Source organism: Vombatus ursinus, unplaced genomic scaffold (genome assembly GCF_900497805.2).
Source record: "Vombatus ursinus unplaced genomic scaffold, bare-nosed wombat genome assembly UNPS02001419.1, whole genome shotgun sequence".
Classification (NCBI taxonomy): domain Eukaryota; kingdom Metazoa; phylum Chordata; class Mammalia; order Diprotodontia; family Vombatidae; genus Vombatus; species Vombatus ursinus.
In genome coordinates, this window is record NW_020941197.1 from 7177454 (window position 1) to 7204914 (window position 27461).

The 27461-nt window shown below is 37.5% G+C and overlaps 1 protein-coding gene across 1 annotated transcript in view; it reads left to right on the top strand.

The window, feature by feature from the left end:
* CMSS1 (cms1 ribosomal small subunit homolog) overlaps positions 1–27461 on the top strand; it is a 424788-nt gene continuing 397327 nt past the window's right edge. The window contains exon 1 of the mRNA XM_027867333.1: positions 1–226. Coding sequence (XP_027723134.1) covers positions 157–226 — 70 coding nt within the window. The 5' untranslated portion in view covers positions 1–156. The remainder of the gene's footprint in view (positions 227–27461) is intronic.

The window sequence follows — 27461 nt, forward strand, 5'->3', positions numbered from 1 at the left end:
TCTGTTGGCAGCTGCCAGTGCTTGTAGGTTCCGGACTCCGCGTGCTTGCAGCATTCGGGGAGGCGGCGGCGGCTGTGCTTGGAGCCCGGTGGCGGGAGAGACTTCGATTGCACTGCAAGGCGTCCACCGCTGCGGCGTACGTTGCCTGGAGCGGGGATGGCTGACGACCTGGGAGACGAGTGGTGGAAGTCGGATGGGGCAGGAGCCGGCGGCGGCAGCAGGGCAGGTACCCATCCGCTTCGAGAGCCTCTCTCCCGGCTTCGCTTCTGTCCCTTCTCTTGGGTTCTTCTCTTTGCCGTTGCTTGGAGAAAGCAGACAACACTTGCGCGTGTCATCTGGCCCTTTCTCGTAAGCCCCTTGAGGGCACGAACTGTCTTTTGCCGCTTTTTGTTATCTCCAGCGCTCCTGGCACGTAGTAGGCGTTTAATGAATGTGTATTGATTGGATTGATTATTTTTCTGATGTGAAGGTACATTTCTGACAGGAACCCCTTTCCCAATGTTGACATCTAGATAAAGGAAGAAGGCACGTGTGTTGGTTGGGCTCGCCCCTTCCCCACTTCCTCAGGTGCTGCTGGTGTTTACAGATGCCCTTTATCCCAGTGATGCTCCTGGAGCTTGGAGGGGCAGTTGATGTTTACAGATTTCTCACCCCCATGATGGACCTGGAGCTGGAGATGGTACTGGTGTTTGCAGACGTCCTTTATACCAATGGAACTTGTGGAGCGCGGAAGCTAGTATTTAGTGTATCACCGCATCAAGTGGGGGCAGGTCCGTAAATGATCTGCACCAGGGGTGGGGAACCTGCGGCCTCGAGGCCACCTGTGGCCTAGGTCCTTGGGTGTGGCCTTTTGACAGTCCAAGTTTTGCAGAGCACATCCTTTTATTAAGGGGATTTGTTCTGTGAAGTTTAGATTCAGTCAAAGGGCTGCACTTGAGGACCTAGAGGGCCACAGGTAGCCTAGATGCTGCAGGTTCCCCATCCCTGATCTATACTATAAACTCCCTTCCTGTTAGCTGGTTCCTTCCTTTCTGAGCATGGGTTGTGTTTTTGTGTTTCTTTGGACTCATAGCAAGTGGGATTAAAGGAAGAAGGCTTGTGACCCTTAACCTCTCCCATCCTCAGTTTTGTTATCTTCAAAATGAGAATAATAGCACCTATGTCAGGTGGTTATTTATAATGATAGCTAGAATTTATATAGAGCTTTAAGGTCTGTAAAGAGTCTTACCAATGCTTTCTGAATGCAATAATTTACGTAAAGGCTTTTTCAAACCTTAAAGTGCTATGTAAATATTGGGTGTTATCCAAAGAGCAGCCCCTTCGTGCCTCAGTTTCCTCATTTTTAAATGAGGGGTTTGGACTCAAGACCTCTAACCCTGCTCTAACTCTATGGTGGGATGATCCTATGATGTTAAAATAAGTTATACAGCTTCATTTGAAAAAATGCTTTATAACGGCAACTGATAATGACCTAGTACTTTAGCATCTACCAAGCTTCACATACTGTTTGATCCTTTTAACCCCATTAAGGTAGGTGCTTTGAGTTTTATTATATATATTCATATATATATATATATATTCATATATATATATTCATATATATATATATTCATATATATATATATTCATATATATATATTCATATATATATATTCATATATATATATTCATATATATATTCATATATATATATTCATATATATATATATTCATATATTTTTTTTTTTAGTGGATGAGGAAATTGAAGCTATGTTCCCCAGTTTGCCCATGGTTATGTAACTGGAAGTGCTGGACTGGGATTTGAACTGAGGCTTGACTCCAAATCCAGTGCACTTCCCATTATAACACAGCTGTTTTGACTCCATGGCAAGACCAGCAGACTGGTGTTTTTTGTCAAACCAGTACAGGCTGGTAATTTCCTTAGAAGTTATGTATTCTAGTAATAACTACATTTTCGTATGCTTTAACATTTACAAAGTGCTTTCGTAGCCAAAACCCTGTGGGACAGCATGGTAGGGTAGAAAAAACAAAACAAAAAAAACTCCAAACCCTTTGACTTTTGAGTTAGAGGACTTGGATTTGAATCTCAGCTCTGATTTCTCTGTGACCTCTGGCAAAATACTTAATCTTTGTGGGCCTCATCTTTAAAAGGAGATATTGGAACTATATCAATCAGTCAACATTTGTTAAAGACCTACTATGTGCCAGGCACTGTGCTAAGCACTGGAGATATAAAAAGAGGCAAAAGACAGGACCTAATCTAATGGGGGAGACAACAAACAAATATATACAAACCAACAGGTAATATACAAATATAGAGCTATATATATATATATATATGTATATATATATATATACAAATACACACACACACACACAAAGCAAGCTATACACAGGATTAATAGGAAATAATTAACAGACGGAAGGCACTAGAATTAAGAGGGGTTGGGGAAGCCTTCTTGAAGAAGGTGGGATTTTAGTTGGTACTCAGGAAGCCAAGGTGGTCAGTAGTCAGAGTGAGGAAAAGCATTCCATTTATGGGAGACAGCCAGAGAAAAAATGCCTGGAGCCAAGAGATAAGTGTCTTGTTCATGGAGCACCCAGGAGGCCTGTGTCACTGGGATGTAAGGAGACTGGAAAGATAGGAGGAGGCTCGAGTACAAAGGGCTTTGAATGCCAAACAAAGCATTATGTATTTGGTCCTGGAGACAGTAGGAAGCCATTGGAGTTTATTGGGGGGGGGGGTTAACATAGTCCTTTGTTTTAGGAAAATCACTTTGGTGGCTGAATGGAGGATGGATTAGAGTGAGGAGAGAGTTAAGGCAAGCAGACCCACCAGCAGGCTATAGCAATCATCCAGGCTTGAGGTGATGAGGACTACTAGACTGGTCAGTGTCAGAGGAGAGAAGAGAGCATATTTGAGAGATGTTGCAAAGGTGGAATCCACAGGCCTTGGCAACAGATTGGATCTGGGAGGTGAGAGATAGTGAGGAGTCCAGGATAATTCCTAGGTTTTGAGTTCGAGGGACTGGGTGGATGGTGTTGCCTTCTGCAGTAATAGGGAAGGTGAGGAGTTGGGGTGGGTGGATAGGGTTTAGGGAGAAAGATAATGAATTCTGTTTTGGATGTGTTGAGTTTAAGATGTCTATGAGACATACAATTTGAAACGTCTGAAAGGCAGTTGGAGTTGGGAGATTGAAGGTCAGCAGAGAAGTTGGGGTGGGATAGATAGATTTGAGAGTCATCAGCAGACAGTGATTAAAATCTTGGGAGCTGATGAGATCACCAAGTGAAGTAGTATAGAGGGAGAAGAGAAGTGAGCCCAGGACAGAATGCTGAGGGACACTTATAGTTAGAGGGCATGTTATGGGTAAAGATCAGTAAAGAAGACTGAGAAGGAGAGGTCAGATAGGTAGGAGAAGAACCAGGAGATAGTAACTAAATCCTAGAGAACAGAGAGCATCCGGAAAGAGAGAGTGATCAGCAGTTCAGAAGCTGCAGAAAGGTCAAGTAGAATGACAACTGAGAAAAGGCCATTGGATTTGGTCGCTGAGTTCCCTTCTGGTCCAGGATCAATATGTGATCCTGTGACATGCCATGAGTTACTACAATTATGATGAATTGTAAAGCTGTTAAATAATTTGTAGGTAGAGACCCAATTGTTCGGTTACAACTGAGTTTTGAAGAGAGGGCTTTTTGACTTCATAGTCCAAGTCAGCAAGCATTTACTAAGAGCTGTCCCAGGGCCTACTAGGTGCTTGGGTGTGACCTTTTGACTGAGTCCAAGTTTTACAGAACAAATCCTTTTATTAAGGGGATTTGTTTTGTGAAATTTGGATTCAAAGGGCCACACTTGAGGACCTCGAGGGCCACATGTGGCCCTGAGACCACCGGTTCCCCATTCCTATGCTAGGCACTGTGCTAAGCAATGCTGATACAAATAGAAGCCAAAAGAAATGGACCCTGCCCTCAAGAAATTGACACTCTAATGAGAGAAGAAAACACATTAAAGGTACCGGCAGGAGGAAGAGTTCTAGGCATGGGGGCCAGCTAGTGAAAATGCAGAGTCAGGAAATGCATTGTCATGGTCTGCAAGGGGACTATTGTCATTGGATGGCAGAGTATAAGGTATAAAAATACTGGAGAGATAGAAAGGGGCCAGATTATGAAGGGCTTTAAAAGTTGTACAGAAAATTTTATATTTTATGTTGGATGCAATAATAAATACGTTAAATCAAGTTATTCCTATTTTTAAAATTGGCCCTTATTAGCCGTGATTTATATATGCTTCCTAAATCTTAGACAGTGTTTTTAAGTAGAATACCTTAAGTTGCAGAAATTCTATGGTTTGGCCATGCAAATGGCCAAAATTGGACCTTACCAGCAGTGATTTATATATGTTCCCCAAATTGTAGGCAGCGTTTTTCAGTAGAACACCTTAAGTTGCAGAAATTCTGTGGTTTGGCCGTGCAAATGATTTGGCAGCTGTTGCCTTTCTTTTTGTGTAATGCCAACTGAAGTCCTTGTTGCAAAATAAAACATCTAGTAAAGTTCTCCCTTAACTGTATTTGAATTTAATGTTTTAAGTGGTCCTTTGATAGGAAAACTGTTTTTGTTGACCCAAGGATTTGGGGCTTCTGCTCTGTAAATGAAAATTAATTTCTGTAGTTGAAAGATATAATTGTCATCCGGGATCAACTTCTCTCTCCTTATATGATACTGTTGAAAGATGCCTCATGTGTTTTTTCTGATTTCTTCCTAATATCAGGAAACATGCAGAATGCCAACTGTCTTCTTCAAATTATATTCCTTCAATTATTCCCAGTCCCTCAGGAGATGCAGTAAATGTGGACTAGCTTGGCTCATTTTCCTTAAACTTGAACAACTTCAGTTTCAAATGAGAGTTCAGTATTTTTTTTAGTCTTATTCTGGAGTTTGGCTCTATAACATACTGTTTTTATATTCTTTGAAATGTTGTATGAGAATATAAAATGTAGGTTCAGTTTTAAAATGTTACAGTAGACTTTGATATTCCATAGCAGAACTACAGCAAATTTCATTTCCAGAAACATTCACTGCCTGTCTGATCCTATGGTAGATGCTTCTAAATAAATTTCACGATATCCTATGCCCTTGTGGAATTTGCTTTCTTAGATATAGATATATATTTGGCTATATATATAGCTATATACAACAATTTTATTGAAACCAATGAAGATGTATATTTTTAATGACAGAAATTTAAAGAAAAGAGAAAAGGCAAATCATGTTATTAGTTTTTTTTTAATTTTATTATCAAAATTCCTGTACAGTGTATTTTGAAAAGGATGAGCTGAAATTAGAAGGAAGTTAAACAGGAGAGAAATAGAGGGTTTTTTTTTTTAGACTTGGATAGTAGGTAAATGAGAATGTAGAGCAATAAAGGGAAAAGAGGGAAGAGAGAAGATAATTTTGACAATTAATGGGACCCTGATTTCCATCAGTGACTCAGGTGGAAGAGACAAAGAGACATGAAAAGAAAAGAAGGTTGGGTCATTATTTTCTCTGTATTTGTAGAGTTCATGGTAAAAAGTTTTTTAGGTAGGACCACAAATAAAAGGTACATAATGAACTTATAATGAAATTAATTCTGTAAAGCATTTTTTTAAAAAGCTCAAATTTAGATATATCATCAGTTGTCCTTGCTGAATTTATGCTAATTGTTGATTCTTTTATATAAGTCTTGATAAAATGCCTCTTAGTAACGCCTAAGACCTATGCTTTTCTAGATTAAAAACAAGTAAACAATCCATTACATCAGTGTGGCTAAATGAATTTTTTAAACTACTGCAAATTTTTTGAATACTTTATTAAATGTCCTGATTTCCCCCCCAATAAAAACAGAATTTAAGCCAAGTACATATGCAACACTAGACTGCAACTGCCTGATGTTTTGGCAGCTTTCTTATCATTAACCGTATTATTAAACTGCTAATGAATAATGTCTTTTTACAGGCCTTATAAACCCTCCTCAGCTTGTTTGCCCAGGCTACCATTGATTCAGAGTATTTTTGAGTAGGACAGAATACTTTGCAAGGATAATAGGAAGTTGAAAGAATTCAGTAATTATGTTGTTTTAAACCTAAGTCTGACTTGCCTGTGATAACCAAGCGTTTCATCATTGGTCATTTCAATTACGTTAATAACATTCCTATTAAAAGATAAACCCTAAGCTAATTTTTTGGAAATTATAATGTCATAATACATATTGCATATTACTGTTTATAAAGCACTTTACATGCCATACAAATTTGACCCTCACAACAGTCCTGTGAGTTAGGTCCTGTAAGCCTTAGTTCCATTTTATAGATGAGGAGACTGAGACTCTGAAGTGAAGTGATTGAAGTTGGAGAACAGCTGGAACTTGAACTCAGATTCCATTCATGGCTCTTTCCCTTACATAAGGGCTGTTTCCCACGTAATCGTGACCCCATAAATCTAAGAATGACTGCAGTCAAGTGTAGAAACACTAGGTTTTTTGTGTGTATTTGTGGGGTTTTTTTTATTTTAGATTTATGTTAATTCTACTGTTGCTTCCTAGTTTGTTTTTTAATTAGGCGGCTAAGTGTAGGTAGTTCAGCAGAATTTCTTCCTTTATTTTAATTTTCTACAGTGAAACCTGATTTTTGTAGGAGAACAAGATTGGTTGCACTGAACGAGGATGGTTGCTTTGTATTTTGTTTGTATGGGTAAAATGGATCAAGTCCTATTTCAGTGAACTCCAGAGTGCTTTATTATTAAGGATGTCCCAAAAGTTTTAGTGCAGTTTTACACTTATAACTGCACTAAGACTTTTGGGACATCTTTTTTTTATTTGAATTAATTTTTTTTTTTACAATTTTAATTAATTTAATTTTAATTTTTTAATTTTGTAGCATTGCCTGAAATAAGCAGTTTAGAAACAATTTTCTATTACAGAAGTTAACTGCATGGCGTTTATCATAATGGGATTTGGCTGTCATTTACAGTTGAAGGTGGATTCATGCTTCTTACTGCTTTCACTGTTTACTCACACAAAAAGTTGATGTTTTTCTACATAATTTTACTTATTTTTACATCAACTAGTTCGTTCTTGTGACCCAGCCATTTACTTTGTTTGCTTGATATAATTTTTTTCTTTGTAAGCCTAACTGTCCAGGAGAAAGATAAAGAAAAATCCAATTTCATTGGTTTGGTGACTCCCAGTATAGGAACTTCCTCCACCAACCCATATGTAGCACATCTATGACTTAAAAGATGAGTCTTCAGGAATTTCCTGAGGCACAGAAGGTAAACATCTTACTTAGTGCAACACAGCCAGTTAAGTGTCAGGACATTTGAACTCCGGACTTCCTGAAGGCCCAGGACTCTCTTTTGCTATTTGTATTCCCTCTATAAACCTAATGATGTATGTGTATTGAGGGTTGGAGGGGGAGGCTGATGGGCTAGGGAATCCCAAATCTCAAATACAAAATATTCACCTATGTAATATTTTATTAAAGTTACAGCAAGTGTATTCTTAAATTATAAACTTTCTCATTGATTTTTCTCTAATAGTTTTTCTTACTCTTTATTTCAGATTTTCCATACTGCATCTATACTTTTATCTCTATCTATTGTTTTATATATGTGTATATATATATATGTTGCTCAATAAAATGGATTTTCTGAACCTTTATTGTGCACACAGTGCCTTTGTTTCTTAGTACACTTTTCATTAAATCTTGTTATGTTTTGACTAAATGACCAATCCCTCACTATCCATTGAACCACCTATCAGTTAATGGTAAATTTGTTTTGAAGATTGCTTGATGGCTTGTGACTCCCTGCTGGATTATCACTCCTGTATTTCATGTGGTAGGACGACTTAATGTATTGTCCTTAAGTTGTTTTCAGTCGTGTCTGACTTTTTTTGACTCCATTTGAGGTTTTCTTGACAAAGATACTGGAGTGGTTTGCCATTTCCTTTTCCAGTTCATTTTATAGATGAGGAAACTGAGGCAAACAGGACTGAGTGACTTAAGAGTCACACAGCTAGTAAGTTTTTGAGGCCATATTTGAACTCATGAAAATAAGTCTTCCTGACTCCAAGCCCGGTACTCTATCCACTGTGCCACCTAGCTGCCCTGCTATTTAATATACCTGTTTCATTTCACTGTTCTCTTATCACTCTATTGTCACTTAACCAAAGTTTTTTTTTTTCTCTCCCTTTTCTAGACTTTTAAATCACCCGAGACCAAACCACCATCTTTCTCTCTGCCAAAAGACTGCCAACTTTGCTACTTATTCTCTCTCTCTTTTACCTCCTTAACTGTTCTGCATAAAACAACAGGGCCAAAGTGGTAACTGGATCACAGAACTCACAGGATTTAGAGATGGAAAGGATTTTAGAGATTGTTTAATCTAACCCCTTCATTTTACAGATGAGACACCTGAGGCCTCTTGCTCAGGGTCACACAGGTGAGAGCCAGGATTGAAACTGTGGTCCTCTGACCCTAAACCCAGTGCTTTTTCACTGAGATAGTGCTGCTTATGCACATGATCGGTGAGAGACAGTAAGCTGTTCCAACAAACACTGAGTAAATCCACTGGAAAAATGAATCTGAGATTGTTATCATCATTTCTGTCTCCAGTACATGATACTCTCACAGAGTTGGAAGGGAGGTCACCCAGTCCAACTTGTACCTTACCACAGACCTCTCCACAACATCCACAATAAGCTGTCATCTGTTTTACCTGAAGATCTCAGGTGAGGAGGAACCCTTTACCTCCTGCTGTATACCTAGATTCAAATTAATTTGAACAATGAATCCCTTGAAGTGGTCACATGTATATGAATCTGTGCTATTTGAAGTTATGAATATATAAAATATGGCCATTGTTTCCAGCTCGATGGAAATAGGTGAATGTGAATTCAAATCATGTGTCCACTTGAACAGCTTCATTATTTGCACAAATAGAGCCCGTTACATTTGTAGCTAGTTCAGATTGTTAGGAAGTTTTACATTACATTGAGCTGAAATCTGCCTCTCTGTGACTTTCTCCCTTGTGCCTAGGTCTTCTCTGTGGCCAAGAAGAACCGAGTCTAATCCCTGTTTAACAGCTTTTCAAAATATTTGGAAATGGTTAATCTTCCCTTTCCCCCCAGATCTTTTCTCTAGGCTAAACACCCCTGTACCCTTCAACTGGGGTCCTCAAATTTATGTGAGGTCTTCCATATTCAAATACAAGCTCCTTGAGGTCAGGGACTTTGTTTTTTCTTTGTTTTTCTACTGCTCAGCAAAATGCCTAGCCCTCAGTAAGTGCATAACAAATACTTGTTGATACATTGATTGCTATTTAGAGGAAAATAAATAACCTTTTCCTCTCTTATGGGATTACTACAGAAACTTCTTACAACAGATTGGAAACTCTAATGTTTTTCCTTAGCAAAGTTACTGCTCAGTAAAGGTCTATGGAAAGAGACAGTATTTCTAGATATATTTGTAGTGAAACTTATGGCATGTAACTTGGAGGAACTGTAAAACTATCCAGCAAATGGGGAAGTTAACTTTAGCAAGACTGAAGTGATAGGGTTCTTGTGGGCTATCAGATCTTGTACTTTATTCTGAAAATCTGATTTTACTTTTTTCTATTCTGAGCTAGGAGAGTACAACCTAAGGATTTTCCCTGGGCTGCATTGGAAATGAAGAGGTTAAGGAGTTGGATGGATCTTCTGCCTTATTTTTCCCCACATATGTTTAAATAAATGTTTAATTCCTTTTTTTAAAATAACTTAAACATTCTTGGTACTAGATACCATGTGGTGCAGTGCTGATACGCTGTAGTTTCAGACTGAACTTCCCCCTCTTTCACCAGGTAGACTGATTTCTTAGTTTCCTGCTCCACTGTGCACCAAGATGGTGGCCCTTGGCCTGCTTGTCCTTCTGGAGTGGTTACTGGAGCTTTCCAGGTCTTTCAGCTGGTGAATAAGACTTGTCATGATGGCCACAGCAGTTTAGTTTACCTTCTCCCTCCTACTTGAAGATAAGTGTTTGATTTGATGGTTCTTGTGATGTGCAGCTTTCCAAAATCAGAATGATGAACTGGTTTTTTGATGTGCCCTGGGAGAGGCTTAGCAGGAAGTTTAGTGATTACCATAGACTTCAGTTTAGGAGTCCGTGTTGGAATTGTACGCTGGAATACCTCCTTGATCTTGAAGTAAACAGAAGAAAAGGCAATTAATAGTTTAATTAGTAGACAGTCACATAAAGTGATTCTATAATATTCAAATCAGTCAGATTGTCAGTCCTCCAGAGGATGACTTTCTCCCTTCTTTCAGGGCAAGGGGACCTGTCAGATTAGCATGGACTATTGGGAACAGGTTGAAGAGTGGAAACTGCTGCTGGAATTTGAGAAAGAGAAGGCCTAAGTTGGTTCAGTTCACTTTTTAAAAATGGGCAGTTAGGTGGTATATTGGATAGAGTAGTGAACCTAGATTCCATGAGAGATGAGTTCAAATCTCATCTCAGAAACTTACTAGCTGTGTGTCTTTGGGCAAGTAACTGAATCTCCTGTTTGCTTATCTGTAAAATTGGGATAATAACATCTACTTCCCAGAGCAGTTATGAGGGTAAAATGAGCTATTTGTAAAGCACTTGGCAAAACTTAAAATCCTGCATAGATACTAGTTATTGGCTTTTTCTCAACAAACACATAAACAATAACCCCCAGCTGTTAATATCTCCTAGAACAATAATTTATAAAGCAAATCTCAACATATTTTCCTTAGGTGTGGGAGGCAACAGCCTCCCCCCCTCCCCTTCCATTTAATAACCTTGCAGATGTAATAAATAATACATTAAAAAGTGCTTTCTGGGCCAGCTAGGTGGTGCAGTGGATAAAGCTCTGGCCTTGGAGTCAGGAGGACCTGAGTTCAAATGCAGTCTCAGACACATGACACTTAGTAGCTGTGTGACACTGGGCAAGTCACTTAACCCCAATTGCCTCACCAAAAAAAAAATAAAAAGTGCTTTCCAATCAGCAGATGTATTTAGGTCTAATTTTTTTTCCCCCCAGGCCTATAGCCAATGTGATAGAAGGAGTAGGGAGTTTCAAGCACTGAGCTCCAGGCTAAGCTAACCTCAGCTGGTCTCTCTCTGTTTGGCTTTCCTGTGATTTTACTCTTATTGATTCCTTATCTCATTCCTCTTGGTAACTGCTAATCCTTCTTTCGTCTCAAGCCTCAAACCCACTTTTGCCCTCTCTCATTATAATAATACTTCTTCCTTTATGGAGATCAGGGGCCTCTAATCTATGCTCACAACACACACAAACTTTTTTCCCCTCTCTCTATCAGACTACCTGAGACAGTAGCTAACAATCAGTGCCTTCACCTTGTTACCACCATTCATTCCTCTCAACTTGCAACCTAGCTTCAGATCCACTTTTCTGAAATTTTTTTTTCCCCACCTGGCTCAGTCCTCCTTTGGACCCCTTCATCATACCCCCAGCAACTTCATCATCCTACCAGATCAAGTCAGCCTTGGTATTCACACCTCATCAGTACAGGCTTCCCTTGGAACCCCTGTAATTGGAGAATAGAACCAAGTTCTCCCAAAACTTCTGTTTAAGGGGGGCACCCAGACCAGCCAGCTCTTCATTTCCCACCCAGCTGTGCTACCTTGGATTTTTCCATTATATAGATGAGCTCTGGTACATTCCCTCTCTTCTCCGTCCCCCTTTCTGCTTTTGTGTGTCATCTTCACCCATTAGATTATAAGCTCCTTGAGGGCAGAGGCTGACTTTTTATTTTCATATTTGTATCCCAAGCATTCAGCAAGCACAGTAGGTGCTTAATAAATGATTATTGACTGACTAAAATTACTTTTCTTTTTAAAAAAATTTTCAGATCTGAATTATCTCCCTTTCCTTTCCATCCTCTTTCTCCCCTACCCACTGAGAAAGCTAGAAAAACAAAACCTATTACAAATATGTAGTCATACAAAACAAATTCCTTTATTAGCCATGTTCAAAAAAAGGTAAGAAAAAGAAAGAGAAGAAAATCTGCTTCAGTTTGCAATCTGAGTCCGTCACCTTTCAACAATAACTTTTTTTCCAGCCCTCATCTTCCTGGAGTTCTGTGTAGCATCTGTCATTGTCGACTACCTTCTCCTTAATATATTTTCTTTCCTTAGTTTAATTGATATCAGACTCCATGCTTCTGTTACTCCTACTAATCTTTCCATCTCTTTCCTCCTGACTTCTTAAGATAGGTGTTCTTCAAGCGTTTATCTTCAGTTTTTTTCTCTTTACAGTCACCTACGACATACTTAGTCATTTCTGTGCTTTTGTCTATAAACTCTGGATAACCTCTAACTCTTCATCCCTGTTTCTGACCCTCCATCTTGAACTCCAGACCTGCATTTCCAGTTTTAACTCTATGTACAATTGACTGTCACAGGGAGCTTGCAGGTTTTGATCTAATGGGCCTGAGGGGAAGCCTAGTGTGACACCAGCTCAGACAACAAGAGATAGAGAAGGCTGAGAATTAGCCAAGCAGCAGCATTTGCAGCCTAGAAGCAGCAGATGGATAGAATTCAAATGAATAGTAGCTGTGCCCAGAGTCAGGAAAACCTGAGTTTAAATATTGCCATAGACCCCAGCTGCTTGACCCTGGGCAGGTCACTTAACTTCTGTCTGGCTCTGTTTCCTCAGTTATAAAATGGGTATAATAATAGCCCCTACCTCTCAGGGTTGTTGTGAGAATCAAATGAAATAATAATTGTAAAGCATGATACTTTGCATATAGTAGGCACTTAATGCTTCCTTCCCTTCTTCCTGGCTAATAGGCACTTCTGCACCCTAAGAGAATTGAGGACCAATGTGGATATGGCATCTCAGATGCCTTTTTAGGATCTAAATACATGAGATTTAATATAGAAACTTGTACCTTTTAAATTCATTTTATTTTTGTAGTAATTATTTTTGAAAACAGTGAAAATTCTATGGTGTCATGTTGAATTGGCACCTAAGATTGGTGTACAGGGTTGTTTTTGTGTTGTGGCTATTACTAACTTATTGGCCAAGTTCATAATAAAAATATATGGGATAGAACTCCCAGTGTTCCTAGAAACATCACCTTCCCAAAGTTGTGAAAACATTTTAGATCTCTAGCTGTGTGACATATCCTACCTAGCATACAGGATTGTACTGTGGAAATAACTGTTTTTTTCCCCTAATTTTTCACAGTTAAGATTCTTTGTTAGAACAGTGTACTTGGATGTAAAAAAAAATTAGTAATATTAATGTTTAACACGTAATAATGGCACATGTTGTGATCATTAAATATTTGACCACTGAGGACCCTGTTCAACTCTGAGCCTTGTGATCTTGTAAGACAGCAGTTCTTAAAGTGTAGTTCGCAGAAGGGTCCCTGAGACTCTTTCTCAAGGTCAAAACTATTTTCATAATAACACTAAGATATTTGTCTACTAAAACACTCCTACCTTTTTCACCTACATATCTGGGTGAGGTCAGCTTTTATTCATGTATTTCAACCAAAACCACATTAAAATTGAATCCAGAAACAGATAAAAGAATCCACCTGTCTTCTATTAAGCCAGACACTAGAGGTTTACAAAGATATGTAAAACAATGCCAATTTTCTCACTAATTTTTTTTGTTTTACATAAGAAGGTTATGTATGGTTTTATCATTGTTATTTTTAAATGAATTAATAAATATTTTAAAAATTATTAGTCTTAATTTCTGATGCAGTAAATAGCGATAGCTAGAACCCATATGAATAAAAGCTCTTTGAGGTCTTCAGTGATTATTAATAGTGTAAAGAGGTTCTGAGACCAGAAAGCTTAAGAACTGCTGCTTAGGGAGCCTTCTTAAAAAGAACCACAAAGTATAATAATAATAACAACAACAACAGTGGCTCGTATTCATGTGGTGCTCCAAGGTTTGCGAAATGTTTTGTGTACGTTACTTAACCCATAAGCACTGCATTCCTTAATTTGCTTTTTAAAGTTTTCACTGAAGTACTTGTAAGCTCTCCTGAGGCAAGGACTATGTCATCTATTTATCTGTTTATTTATTTAATTAGTTTATTTTATTTATCTATTTAATTTATTATCTATTTATTTAATTAGTTTATTTATCTATTTATTTATTTAAATTGACCATACCCTGGTATATAACATGACAGGACACTCATTCTAGTTGATTTATTTTCTCCATCATAGTAGCAATTTAATGGGAAATTGTTTCTTCATTGCTCTAGATTTCACTACAAAGTTTCTACCTCTAGATGGCAGCAAAGGCTGACTCTTTGCTTTGGATTTACAAATCCACATTTAGTTCACTTGTCTAACCATAGAACGGCAAGGGATTGTAGAGATCTTCTAGTCCTGACAACTCATTTTAAAGATGAAGAAACAGAGAACTTCAGGAACTTGCCTAGGGTCACATAGCTAGTTAGTCAAGACTTGATTTCATGTCTCCTGGCTCACATCTTGAATTGGGATTATTGCTCTTTTCTGAGTCAAAGAATTAAAAAAACGACTAAAAATAAACCTAAGAAAATTGTATATCCCTTGGAAGAATTCCATGTCAAAATAGCTATAATAAAGTTTTGTACAGATCTGAACTGTGTATGCAAGTACAAATCTATGTGATAGCATCTTTGTAATCAAAAGGTGATGTAATAACAAATCTTTGTAATAAAAATGTGATTTTTTTTTTCTCCTCTATCAAAACCACAGAATGACTTGACAGAGGTCCTAGGTCCCATCGGTGTAGATATAACTTGGAGAGATTAAAGAGTTTGGGAAACCTCATAGGAGGAAAAGATGAAATAAATACATGTATTGCACTCAACTTAATGCCACAGGTGGAGATTACATCTATTTACAAGTAGCTGAAGGATACGGATTGCACAAGGAGTGGAAAAAAGTGATTTTCTTTAGGGAATTTGTATTAATTGGAAGTGTGATAGGATGGCAGTTCATAATCACATCATCTCAAGTTTCTAAGAGACCTCAAAGGTCATCCAGTCCAACTTATATCTGATCAGGAATTCTCTCTATGGTAATCCCAATAAGTGCTCATCTAGCCTCCATTTGAAGTGATGGGGACCTGCCACCTCCTGAGGAATCCCGTTACACTTTTGAACAGCTCTAATTTTTGTTAAGAAGGTTATTTGAGGCAGCTAGATGGCACAGTATCGAGTGCTGGATTGGCCTTGGGAGATCGTTATTTAACCTCTCAGCCTCAGTTACCTCATCGGTAAAATGGAGATAGTAATCCCCTACCTCCAAAGGTTGTTGTGAGGATGAGATAATATTTGTAAAGTATTTTGCCAGCCTTAAAGGGTTTTATAAATGCAAGCTATTAATTTTAATTGTCTAAATTTATGTTTCTGCAATTTCCATCCACTGATCCTCTAATGCCAAGCAGGTCAAGTCTATTGCCTCTTCAAATACTTGAAGATAATTGTGTCCCTCATTGGCCTTTTATTTTCTAGGCTAAGTATTCTCAATTTCTTCAGCCCATTCTAATATGGCATGATCGATAGTCTTCTCAGCATTCTGGTTGTCTTCATTTGGACCTACTCTAATTTGTCAGTTTGTCAACCCTTTCTAAAATGTGGCACCCATTTCACTTGGTGTGTGTATATATACATATTTGTGTATGTATATATGTATACATATATATACACACATATACACATATATTATATATACACATATACACACATCATCAATAAAGAGAGTATAAAAGCAATTTAGAACATAGGTTCTAGGGCGGGGATGTGGAACAAAGAATGAACTTATAAAAATATTACCATTAGGATTAGTAGTCTAAAAGAGTTAAATAAATGTAACTATAAAACTTTTTTAAGATTCTTACATGTTAGTTGCCCAGTTTTTACATATAGTCCTTTGTGTGACTAGAAGTCATATTATTTAACCCTCTCATTTTGTAAGTGAAGAAACTGAGAAGATCCCAGAGAGGATAAGTGATTTACCCATATAGATGGTAATGGATAAAGCCTAGGAGCTAAAGAGCTAAAAAGCAGAATATTTGCTTACTCTGAATGAAATCAGATCTTCAGAGTGCTTTGAACTTTTTGCAGCTGCATGGTAAACTTTTATAGAGAAAATGATACCCTTTGAAAATCTCTGCTTCTTTGGATTGATGCTAAAGCACTGCCATAGGACTTAACACTAGCCATAGTAAAAAGCAAGACCAGGCTCTGAAAGACCCAGTCCTCGTGGTTTTTAATAAGATCAGAAAATTTAGAACTGTAAAAAAAATATCAGAGACCATATAGTCCAACCCCCTCATTTCACAGAGGAATAAGTTGAGGTCAGAGATGTTAAGTAACTTGTTCGAGGTCACTCAAATAGTAGCAGAAAGAACTAGGATTCAAACCTATTTCCTCTGGTTTGACTCCATCCAAATGTAGTGCTATTTGGCCTTAACCACAGCTTGTAAGAGGTGTTCCAAGCCTCCTGACTTCATCCAGTGTCTTTGCTATGGAGTATCTAGGTCAATGTATTGTTTATTTGACCTTCTTTTCTATATTTTTGTTTAAAATGCATAATTGGAAACAATTGGACTCATAATTTCCTATCTAAGTCTGGCTTTTACCAGATTTTTCCTTTCTTTAAGCCCCCAAATGTACTACTTGCTCATCCTATATATGCTTTGTTTTTACTTACAGTGCTTTCTATGTTTGGGATGCCTTCTTCCCCTCTTCTGCCTGTTGAAATTCACTTCTTTTCTTTAGCCTTCTCTGACTACCTTTGGAGAACCTTCGATTCCTACCTTAGTTCTCACGTAGCATTATGTAGATTGTGTTCTAGTTTTCAGTGTTTATCTCATGCTCTAACCAGACTATAAGTTATTCATGTGCAAGAATTGGACCTTATCCCAACTTCTTATGTACTGTAGCTCTTGACACTGTGCCATATAAATAGTAAGCTTTTGATATTTTTAATTAAGTTGTTGGATTGATAATATAAAGGAAAAAATCCTGAAATGGAGGGGGAAAAATCCTCAAAATGTTATTTTTCTTCTTGTCTTTTTTGTCTTATATGTTACTAACTGGAAAATCATTGCTGTTAAGTTGTTGGTGTGGGGGGAAAAAAAATCGAAAGATAATATGACATGCCAAATGACCTGAAGGATTAGATTACTGTTTTGTATCTTTTTCTCTCTCTTTGTTCAACTTATCATTCGTTTTTAGAATAAGTCTTTGTCACCAAGAATCTGACCCTTTTGCAGGGAAAAGAATCCTTTGGAAGGAATCTTTCCTGTTTAAAATAATTTATCTAATGTTAACTAGTTGGAAGACCCATGAGGTAATTAGATCATGTCCATTAACCTTCTGAAAAGAACATTTGGTTTTAAATAGATTCCCACTGTTCCTGATTGTTATGATTTGTACTCAAGGGCAGTCCAATTTTGAGGTGAAGATTATAGTAATTTGGTCTTTTTAGATTATGATGTAATATGCCTCTGTGGTTTCTAGGCCTTTGACTGGAAAGGGAAATGTACTAATCTGCCTCCCTCCTAACTCCAGTTACTCCTCATTTTTATTTCTACTATGATTAAGCCATGGACAGAGGACAATAGAAGAGTAAACTCTGGCTGTAATTAATCCACTCCCTGTTCTATCCATTCATTTCCTTCCTAATTTTTTTTTTATGCTAGAGAAATTTAATTGTATATAAAAGAATTTATTTAAAATACTAACCTTAGATAACTTGGAACCCTTACTTGCTTTTTATTTCTTTATGTCCTTTCCTGCATGTGAGTTTTTCTTTTATAGCTTTTTTCTTCCTATTCTCCTCTCCCTTTTGGTTTTCTTTCCAGTTTTGTGATATATATTTCTTCAAGGTTCCCCACCCCTTCTTTCCTCCTCTCGTTTCCCATCTGGCTTTCCTTTTCCCCAATAACTTTGAATTGCCTGTTCCTCTTTATTAATTTCAGTTCCCCGTCTTTGTTTCATCTTCCTTATTTATTTCCTTATCCCTTGTTTCCTCTCCCTAGTTCCTTTGGGAGAGGGGAATCAAGGCAAGTAAAAATATGTATTTTGTTTTTAAACCAAACAAACAGGACATTGACTTTTAAAACTTAGCCATCATTAGGCTGGAAAATCAGGATGCCCAAGCCTTGGTTTTTGCTCTGCCTCTAGTCCATGTAATAATGTTCTTTTTGCAATTCAGATTCCCTTTCTGTTTTCTGCTTGGCCTAATGGCTTTACTTATCCATTTTCCAAAGTTTATTTGAAAACATATTTTCAGCAGTTCCTGTTTTTTAAATATTTCTCCCTTATCTGAAAAAGAACATTGCACTAGATGGTCTCTAAGGGCCTCTCCAGTTCTGACTTTCTTTCAGTCTCTTCATTGCATCTGTAGCAACTCCAGTTTTGTCACTAGGGACACTTTAATCTCCTACTATAAAAAAAGAAAAAGTCTGTAGGTGAAAAAGTAGGTCTTTCCACATTCTCCTTCAAGATGCCATTTTTTTGCTAGCTGGTGTGCAGTCGCAGGGAGATAAGGTCAGAAATAAGTTGAGCGCTGTAGCCTCCCTTATTACTGATGCTTGAGTTGCCCTCATCCCCAGCTACTTGGCTTCCGTTCTCAATTGCATCATTAGCTGAAGAAAAGTGAAATAAGAAGTCTTCACGTAGATCTATCTCTTTTAGATCTTTGCAGATAAGTATCATAGCACAGTGAGGGAGGTGGAAAGAATAACTTCTTGGACCAAAGTAGCTCTAACATCCTTTAAAATATTCCAAGCACATTCTGTGACAATTGATCATTTGCTGTTGTTTTTGTTCAGTTGTTTTCTGTTGTTTCCTACTCTTCATGACCCCATTTGGGGTTTTCTTGGCAAAGATGCTTGGAGTGGTTTTCCATTTCCTTCTCCAGCTCATTTTGCAGCTGAGGAAACTGAGGCAAGCAGGGTTAAGTGACTTGCCCAGGGTCACACAGCTAGTAAGTATCTGAGATCAGATTTGAACTCAGGAAGGAGGAGTCTTCCTGACTCCAGACCTGGTACTCTATCCACTGTGCCACCTAGTAACAACAAAGTAAAGTGACTTCTCTAGGTTTCTAGAAAGAGTCCTTGGAAAAACTGACATTCAGGTTTAGTTATACTTTTATAGGTGCATATGTTCTTAGTTCACTAGACAAGAGACTCTTCAGGTTGTACCTATTTAATCCACCTGTAGGCACATTGGCTTTTAAATTGATGGAGCTACATTTGCACTCAAGCTGTCATGATGTTGGGGGTGTACAGGTACAAAGGGGAAGAAAGCTAATACATGCACATACAATCACATACAATAACTTTTTACATTTGTTATCTCCTTTCTGCATGCTGGATAGCCTTTTGGTGGAGAAGGTTTGCTTGCCCTGTACTAATTGATACATTTCCATCTTAAAGAGTAAATCTTTCTCTAAACAATGAGTGCTATGTGCACATTTTTCCAGGAGAGGCCAGCTCAGTGTTTTTTAATCCCTACAGTATCCATAGTCTTTGGAGTAATCTGGTTACTATTCATGAAGTAGGTAGCACATTTACAAAGTAATACTGATAACTGCTTAGGGCATGCCTTTTATGAAAATACTACTTTAGGTTAATTGAAAGAAACTTAGGAAGCCTGAATTCCAAGCCAACATCTGCCTCATTGTTACCTGTGTGACACCATGAGCAAGTCACTTAAACTCATTTACGTCTTTTATAAAATGAACATAATGATGCATTTCCTTCTCAGACTATCTCATATTTAACTATTTTGTATTTATCCTCTTTCTGTTTATTCATTATACACTTATATGTGCACTCTTGTCCTCCCAGTGAGAACATAAGAAATTTCTGAGTAGAACTTTTTTATTCATTGTATTTGTACATACAAGACCTAGACTTAATATTTGATTAATGCTTTTACTTTTAAGTTATTTGAAAGCGAATATCTAATTGTTTTTCATTTTTGTATCCCAGATACCCAGTTCACTATGCCTTGTGTGTACTAGGTTCTTATTCAATTGAATATCTGTTTCTTACAGTTGTTAGGAAGATGAAATGAGATAATGTATATAAAATGCTTTCTGGCTGCAAATCACCATAAATGTCAGCTGTTATTAAAATATGTAACTCAGCCGTTTTATTTACTCATTTGTGAGAAAAATGAATTAGCAACTGCCTCATAATGCTTGTGGCTTTTACTGCTGATAAAGGCAGAGTTCTCAAATTCCCAGAGTCCTTCACAATTGGAGCCTCACAGTTAAACTTACAGTAATCTTATGTCACTCCTATCAACTGGAATATTTTCAGACTCATAAGGAGCTCAGTTCCTAAACATATTTGCCAGTTCTCTTACCTCCAGATTTTTGAGTGAGGATAGCCAGGGAGATGGTCTCATTTAGAAACCTTTCCCCTGCCCAGAATTTGTAACTGGACTTGGGGTCAAAAGTAGCACAGCACACAAGGGGACCAAAACGTTTTTCACACCGGTAAAGTTTTGCTGAAGCTTGCTTTGGTTTCCAGGGTAAAGTGTCCCTTTTTATATATTGCTGGTTTCTTCTATTTCATGTTAACCTAGCCCAGAAAACAAGAGGGCTACATTTATGTGGATCCCTGCAGTAGTGCTCATGAATCTCTGCAAATCCTGACTCAATTTTTTTAATTGATAGAACTCTGAAAAACTTACCTAGCTGGTACAAGGACAGCTGACCCAAAGAGAGACTCCTGGAGTTATAATTTTCTTTTTTACTTGCTTAGTGATGAGAATATGGTAGGGTTGGCTCAAGAGCGTCCATCTACAACTACAGTGTAAGGCTCTTGCTATGCATTGCAGCAAATGCTGAAACTTTCCCATGATGTGCCTGGCAACTTTATCATTATGTCTGGGTAGTGTAGCCATTATGTAAAACTTTCACTCTCTTCAGAGATTCCATTACCTTAGGAGGGATATGCAGTAAGAATGGGGTAGTTCCTAAAATCCAGTTTTCCCTCTTAATTTCAAGTTTGTTCGTATCAGAGAACATCATTTGTTTGAGTTAAACAAAATTATTATTTAGCCTATTGCTCTCCCAGTATTCTTTACTTTATAGAGATGTCTAAAAATCATTGAATAGAGAGATTTCCTTGAAACAGGTAGCATTTCCTGCAATATAGCTTCTGAAATAGGTTTTAATTCAAATGACTTTAAGTAGGACTAGACTATTGTGTTAATACACATTTTCCTGAGCTTGCTCTGGTAGGCACAGTGCCATATCCATATCCTTGTGGGAAATGCCAGGCCTCTGGATGGATATTATATTGTATTGTGAACTACATTGTGATATGAAGTTATTTACAAGCTAACTTTAGTTTCTATTGTTAACATTTTTCCCAGTTGAGCTAACTTACCAAGAGTTGGATTATTAGATTGGTTAAAATTTAAATTGAAACATTAAGGGCCTCTTCTGAAAGCAAAGACATTTTTTTAGGAGGAAAAAATTTGTAACCCACAAATGTTGGAGAATAGTAATATTACTGGAAGTTGCCTTAAGAAAAGTGGCGATGTTGACATACCTTTTCAATATGTCTTGATTTATAATGCTGGGAAATATGTAGTTGATGACCAGTGTTATTCCGCGTAGCCTGACCTTTAAAATAGCATTTTCTTGTGGGATAATTTATCTCCATTTTTGTAACTGTAATCAGTGGACTTAAAAAAAAAAAAAAACAGCAACAACCCATCGGTGGCCTTTAGTTAGCACCTGAAGTTGGATATTCAAAGCCTGACTAGTCATTCTTCAAGTATTTATTAAGCACTTAGTATTTGTGCTAAGTGCTGGAGACACAAAGAAATGGGGGGAAATTCTCCTCAAGGATCATACATTCTAATGGAGAAGACAACTTGTCTATAATTACATTTAAGATAGAAGGTGTATACAAGGTGTCTACACAGTAGATAGAATTAATCTGAAAAGGGAAGCCATTAGCAGGTGTTGGGGGAGAAGGAAGACCAGGAGTGGCCTCCTGAAGAAGGTTTGGTTTTGAGCTGAATCTTGAAGGAAGTCAGGGAATTTAAAAAAGTTAGAGAGGTTAGGGGAAAGAGCATTCCAGGCATGGGGACAAGAAATGCAGAGGCAGGGAGGTGAGAGATGAGACTACAGATAGGTCAGTGTAGCTCAGTAGAGTTCATGGAAATGGAGTAACATGTAAGCATACTAGAAAATAGTCAGGGACCAAGTTATATACAACTTCAGTTGCTAACGGAGGATTTAATATTTGATCCTGGGGATAACAGGTATCCTGTTGGAGCTTATTGAACAGGAAGGCTGTATGGTCAGACAGACTTAAGATTAGAAGAAGGCCCTTTGACATCTGGGTGGAGGATGCATTGGAATGGGGAGAGAGCTGAGGCAGGAAGACCAGTTAGTAGGTTAGGGTTCTTTACCTAGGACCCAGCAACTATTTTTTTAAATAATGGTTGTATGTCAATATAATTGGTTTCCTTTGTAATCTTATGTGTATTGTGTTGTCTATTTAAAAACATTGTTTTGATAAAGGGTCTATAGATTTCACCAGACTGCCAAAGTGGTTCCTGATATAAAAATGGTTAGGGAACCTCTGCTGTAGCTTCTTCTCTGTATAGCTCATCAAACTTTTCACGTGGTAGAATGAGAAGCCAGTGTGCAGAGCCAGTTTCTCTACTACCTTCGGTAAAAAAGTGTGTATTGTAAATGAGTTAATATTTATTAGAGAACCACAGTTTTATAACTGTAAGAGAGCTTTGATTGAATAGCTGTGTAGTAGTTGCATCAACTATTGGGTTATCCTACTTAACATTCTGCTTTCTACTATAAGCCTTTCTGGATCCCATGAATTCTAGTGCCTTGTCTTGGTTGGTTATTTCCAATTTATTCTATATATAGCTTGATTGTACATAATTATTTCCATGTTGTTTGCCCGTTTACATTGGGAGCTCCCCGAGAGCAGAGACTACTTACTGTCTTTTGCCTTTCCTTGAATCTCCAGCAAATAGCCCAGTGCCAGACACATAACACATAATAGCCACTTAATAAGTATTTATTAATTGACTGGAGACTCAGGACTTAGGATGGGCAAAATTGTTAAGAGTGATGGAGACCTGTAAAGAAAGGGAAGAAATAGAGGACAAAGAGAGGGAGATGGGTTCTTATGACAATGCAGTTATGTGGCCACTTTACTATATCATTAGTTACCTGAACATAAACATATATATATATATGAATGAATTGGTAGGATTTTTCTTAAAACAAACAAAAAAAAAACCCAACTAAGTCTCTTAGTCTGAGAATAATACAACAGGGACATTTGGGTTATTGAAAGAAAAACTTGCATTAAGAAATCCATTTCAATTTTCCAAAGTATTGCCTTAAGGGGGTCACAAAATCTTAGTCAGTTTATGATTTTTAAAATGAGTTTTTGAAAAAGGATTATTATACCCAGGAGGGGAGCCTTTAATACCAAAGTTCACATCATAGTAACATTTTATAACATCCATTCATCTAACGACCTGATGGAGTAACTGCTGAGATATTCCTTAAGTAATACCATGTGGATTCTTTGCTATCATATTATCAAATTATAAAGCACTTAGGTTGTTTATTCATTTAGTTTGCTGAGCTCTATGAGCTTTCCTAACTGTATAATTTTGACTGTTGATAGGATGTCTGGTACTATGCAGTTAAAAGCTTTGGATTTTTCCATTCTTGACTAAATTTGAAAAAATGGAAAGGGTCCAGCAGAAGGAAAGGAACTTAGGGCTTATTTAAATTAAAGTGGGTTTAAATATATTTTAAGAAGTGTGTTTTTTTAACCATTTCTATCCCAGATTTACTTCTGTAAGTAGGGGTGAGAGGCAAAGTCCATATTCCTTCCTTTTTCTTTAGGAACTAACTTTTGCCACATGCTTTATAATTGTATTCTGAACAGTTCCCAAGAAACACAGAATCACAGGATCAAAAATCATGAAATTTTCAAATCAGAAGGAACCTTAGAAATCATTTAGTCCAACATCTTCATGTTACAGTTGGGAAAACAGGCCTAGGTACATGAGGTGACACAGGGAATTAATTTGAAGAAGCTGGGCTGAAGTGGGTGTATTTATTTTCTAGAGTTGAGGCAGGAGAGCTGAGTAAGAATGAGAGCTTCCAGGCATCATCTGCATCTCCATCAAATAGCAAGCATTTAAAGAGACTATTTTTTACTGCAAAGATTCCTAGTGGTCCTTGAATTCTAGTTAAAGGAGAATCTGTTTCCTACTGACCAGAAGAGGGTGGAATAGTTGAGGTCTAATTCCATCTGGCAGAGGAGGGCTGTATATGTAACACCTGGTGGTTCCTGCCTCCACTCAAGCTTCTAAAATGTTTTCCTCTGCTTGTATTTTCCTCTGGCTTGCAAAAATTTTCTTGCAAAGTGATTTTTATGCAGGAAAGAAAAAACCCTGAAGTACAGGAAGAAGGATTTCTGTGATAATTCAATGGAACATCTTTCCCTTTCTGTCAAAAAAGTTTTAAAGAGGAATTCCTTTTTATGTAACTGTAGATATTTTAATATATACCTTTCTGAAATATTATAATGTAATTAATGACAAGCATGAGGAATGTAAAGAAATAGAAAACTATGTAAAATAAAAGAAAGTGAAAGTAGAAACAGGACAAGAGTCTCATTGATTTAAATCTCAAAAAAATGTTTATGCCAACACAGGGGTAACTAGACAGAGAAAGAGTTGAGACAGAGAGGGTACTATACTGTGGGGCATAGTTATAGTTGAAATTTGTGCTTTAAAATGTAAATAGTTTAATTGATTTAGATCAGGAATTCTTAACCTTTTTTGTCTCATGGGCCCCCCTTTGGCAGTCTGGTAAAGCCTATAGACCCCTTCTCTGAATAATGTTTTTAGATGCATAATGTAATGTACATGATTATAAAGAAAATCAATTATGTAAAATACAGAAATATATATTTAAAAAGTTCAAGGACCTCAGGTTAAACATTCATGATTTAGGTGATGTTTAAAGTTAATAAAATACATTGCTTCCTTATTTAGAACTCTGCCTCATTCATTCAAACTAACAGAAATCAGGACTGTATCTAGAGCACAGCAGATAGACAAATAGCAAATTGGTTATGTTTTTTGTAGACTGACTTCTAACACCCCCTCAGAATTCAGATGGAAATCTGCTTTTTTAATCATCCTCATTCTCAGATGATTTGCGGGATTACTTTGATTAATACGATGTACTAGACTCCCTAGAAATGTGTGTTCCTGGTTGCTTAACAAGGTCACTCACTTGTCATATGAAGTGATGGTAGGGGTGGCTAACACAGGCAATCCATTTAACAAAGCCCCCAAACTACTTCTAATTGCACTCTTCTAATAACCTGGATATTCCATATTTTTCCTTAGGGGGACTTTGCCAGTTATAAGGTATTTATCCTGGAAGCTCTGCTCCATAGACTAGCATCATAGCATTTGCTTAGATAGCTGTATAGAAGGTGTCTACCCCAGGTACCATCTTGCCTTGGTCACATTTTCTGCCCTTCAATGATGATATTACAGACAACCCCAGTTATAGGTCACGGGTTTCCAGTTATTGTACAACTCCCTTCCCCCACAATGGTGATGAATTTGCTTGTCTCCTTTCTGTTCTTACTTGTGAAATGACTCATCCCAGATTAGGTTGGGCAGTTTTTGGAACCCAGCAAAGCTAGCTGTCCCATGGCAGTAGTCAGAACTTGGTTTTGGCATCTTTGGCACCATTTTCTAACCAATAAAGTTAATAGCCACAGATGATTGTTGCAGCTTAGTTTCTGACTGTGAAGATGCAAATAACAACACTCAGGAGTGAATAACACTATCAAGTTTGAGTTTCTAATGTTGGAATACAGGTACTAAACACCAGTGCTTATGCCTGTATAATGAGCCTCTTGTTTCTAAAACTTGTAAATCTCTATGAACTAAACTTGCATTTCTGTGTTAGCCAGCATGTTGCAAAGGTGTTTTTCCTGTTAGCAGCTTATGTGGCTTTTTAAAGGACAGATAAGGCAGATCTCTTCCTCTTTAAAACTATCCATACATTCATTGTACCTTAGGTATTTCACTAATCACTTTTAATGCTATACTGTGCTTAGGCCCAGATGGTTTCAGAACCTTTACTTTTACTGATTATTTTATAGGTAGATCTAGATCTCTACTGGTTTAATAATTCACTCATTTTCCTGAGGGCCACGAGGTGGCAGCGGATAGAGCGCTGGACCTGGAGTCAAGGAAGACCTGAGTTCAAATTCTGCCTCAGACACTTAAAAGCTATGTCACCCTGGGCAAGTCACTTAACCCTGTTTGCCACAGTTTTCTCATTTGTAAAATGAGCTGGAAAGGGAAAAGGCAAAGTACTCCAGTATCTTTGCCAAGAAAACCCCAAATGGTGTAATGGAGAATCAGACAACACGGAAGTGACTGAACAGCAACATTATCCTGATCTTCCTTTTGTCTCTGCCATTTTCAAAGCCAAAGAGAATTTTTTGAATGAAAAGTGAATGAATTAATGAGAAATAATTTATTAAACCCTTATTATATACAAAGCACTTTGCTTTTTTTTTTGTAAATGAGAAAAAATTGCTAAATGATTCAAATTGTCTAAAATCAACATTTTTTTCCCCTTGTTTAGAGGGGAGTGTTTGTTTAACTTGTTTATTTTCAGTGATGTAATCCTTGTTACAGTTAGCAAGCATTTCATTGACTCCTATATGAATAAGTACTTATGTCTCTTCCTGCTTCCTGGTCCTGCTCTTTCCTAGTGATTGAGAATTGAGTATTATTGTAAAAAAAATACTGATAGTTTGTTTTCTTTGGAGTTAGGGTGGGTCAGAACAGCTGTCTTTACAGACTTTTTTTGGAAGCAGAGTGAATTTATTTTAACTTTTCTTCAGGTTGTTACATAATACAATAATCAAAGAAGTGGTTATCTAGAAAGTCTGATCCATGTAAACCAGGTCCATCTGTAAAATGAGGGCATTGGTTTAGACGTCCTCCAAAGTCCCTTTCAGCTCTGAGTCTGTGTCCTCACTTGTAGGATTGTAGAGTGTTAGAGGTGTAGTGGGAGTGGTTTTCTTTGTTTCCTTCAAACCTTAGCTCAAGCACCACCTTTTCTCCTTTTCTGATTCCTTCAGCTACTCTTGTCCTGCCTGAAAAAATTGCCTTGTATTTATTTTGTTATATTTTGTATACCGGATCCCTCCTAATTCTAGTGCCTTTGCTCTGTTATTTCCACTTTATCCAGTATGTAGCCTATTTGTACATAGTTATTTTTGCATATTGTCTCCTCCATTAGATTGTGTGCTCCTTGAGTGCAGACTGTCTTTTATATTTCTTTGTATCCCCAAAGCTTAGCACTGTGCCTGTT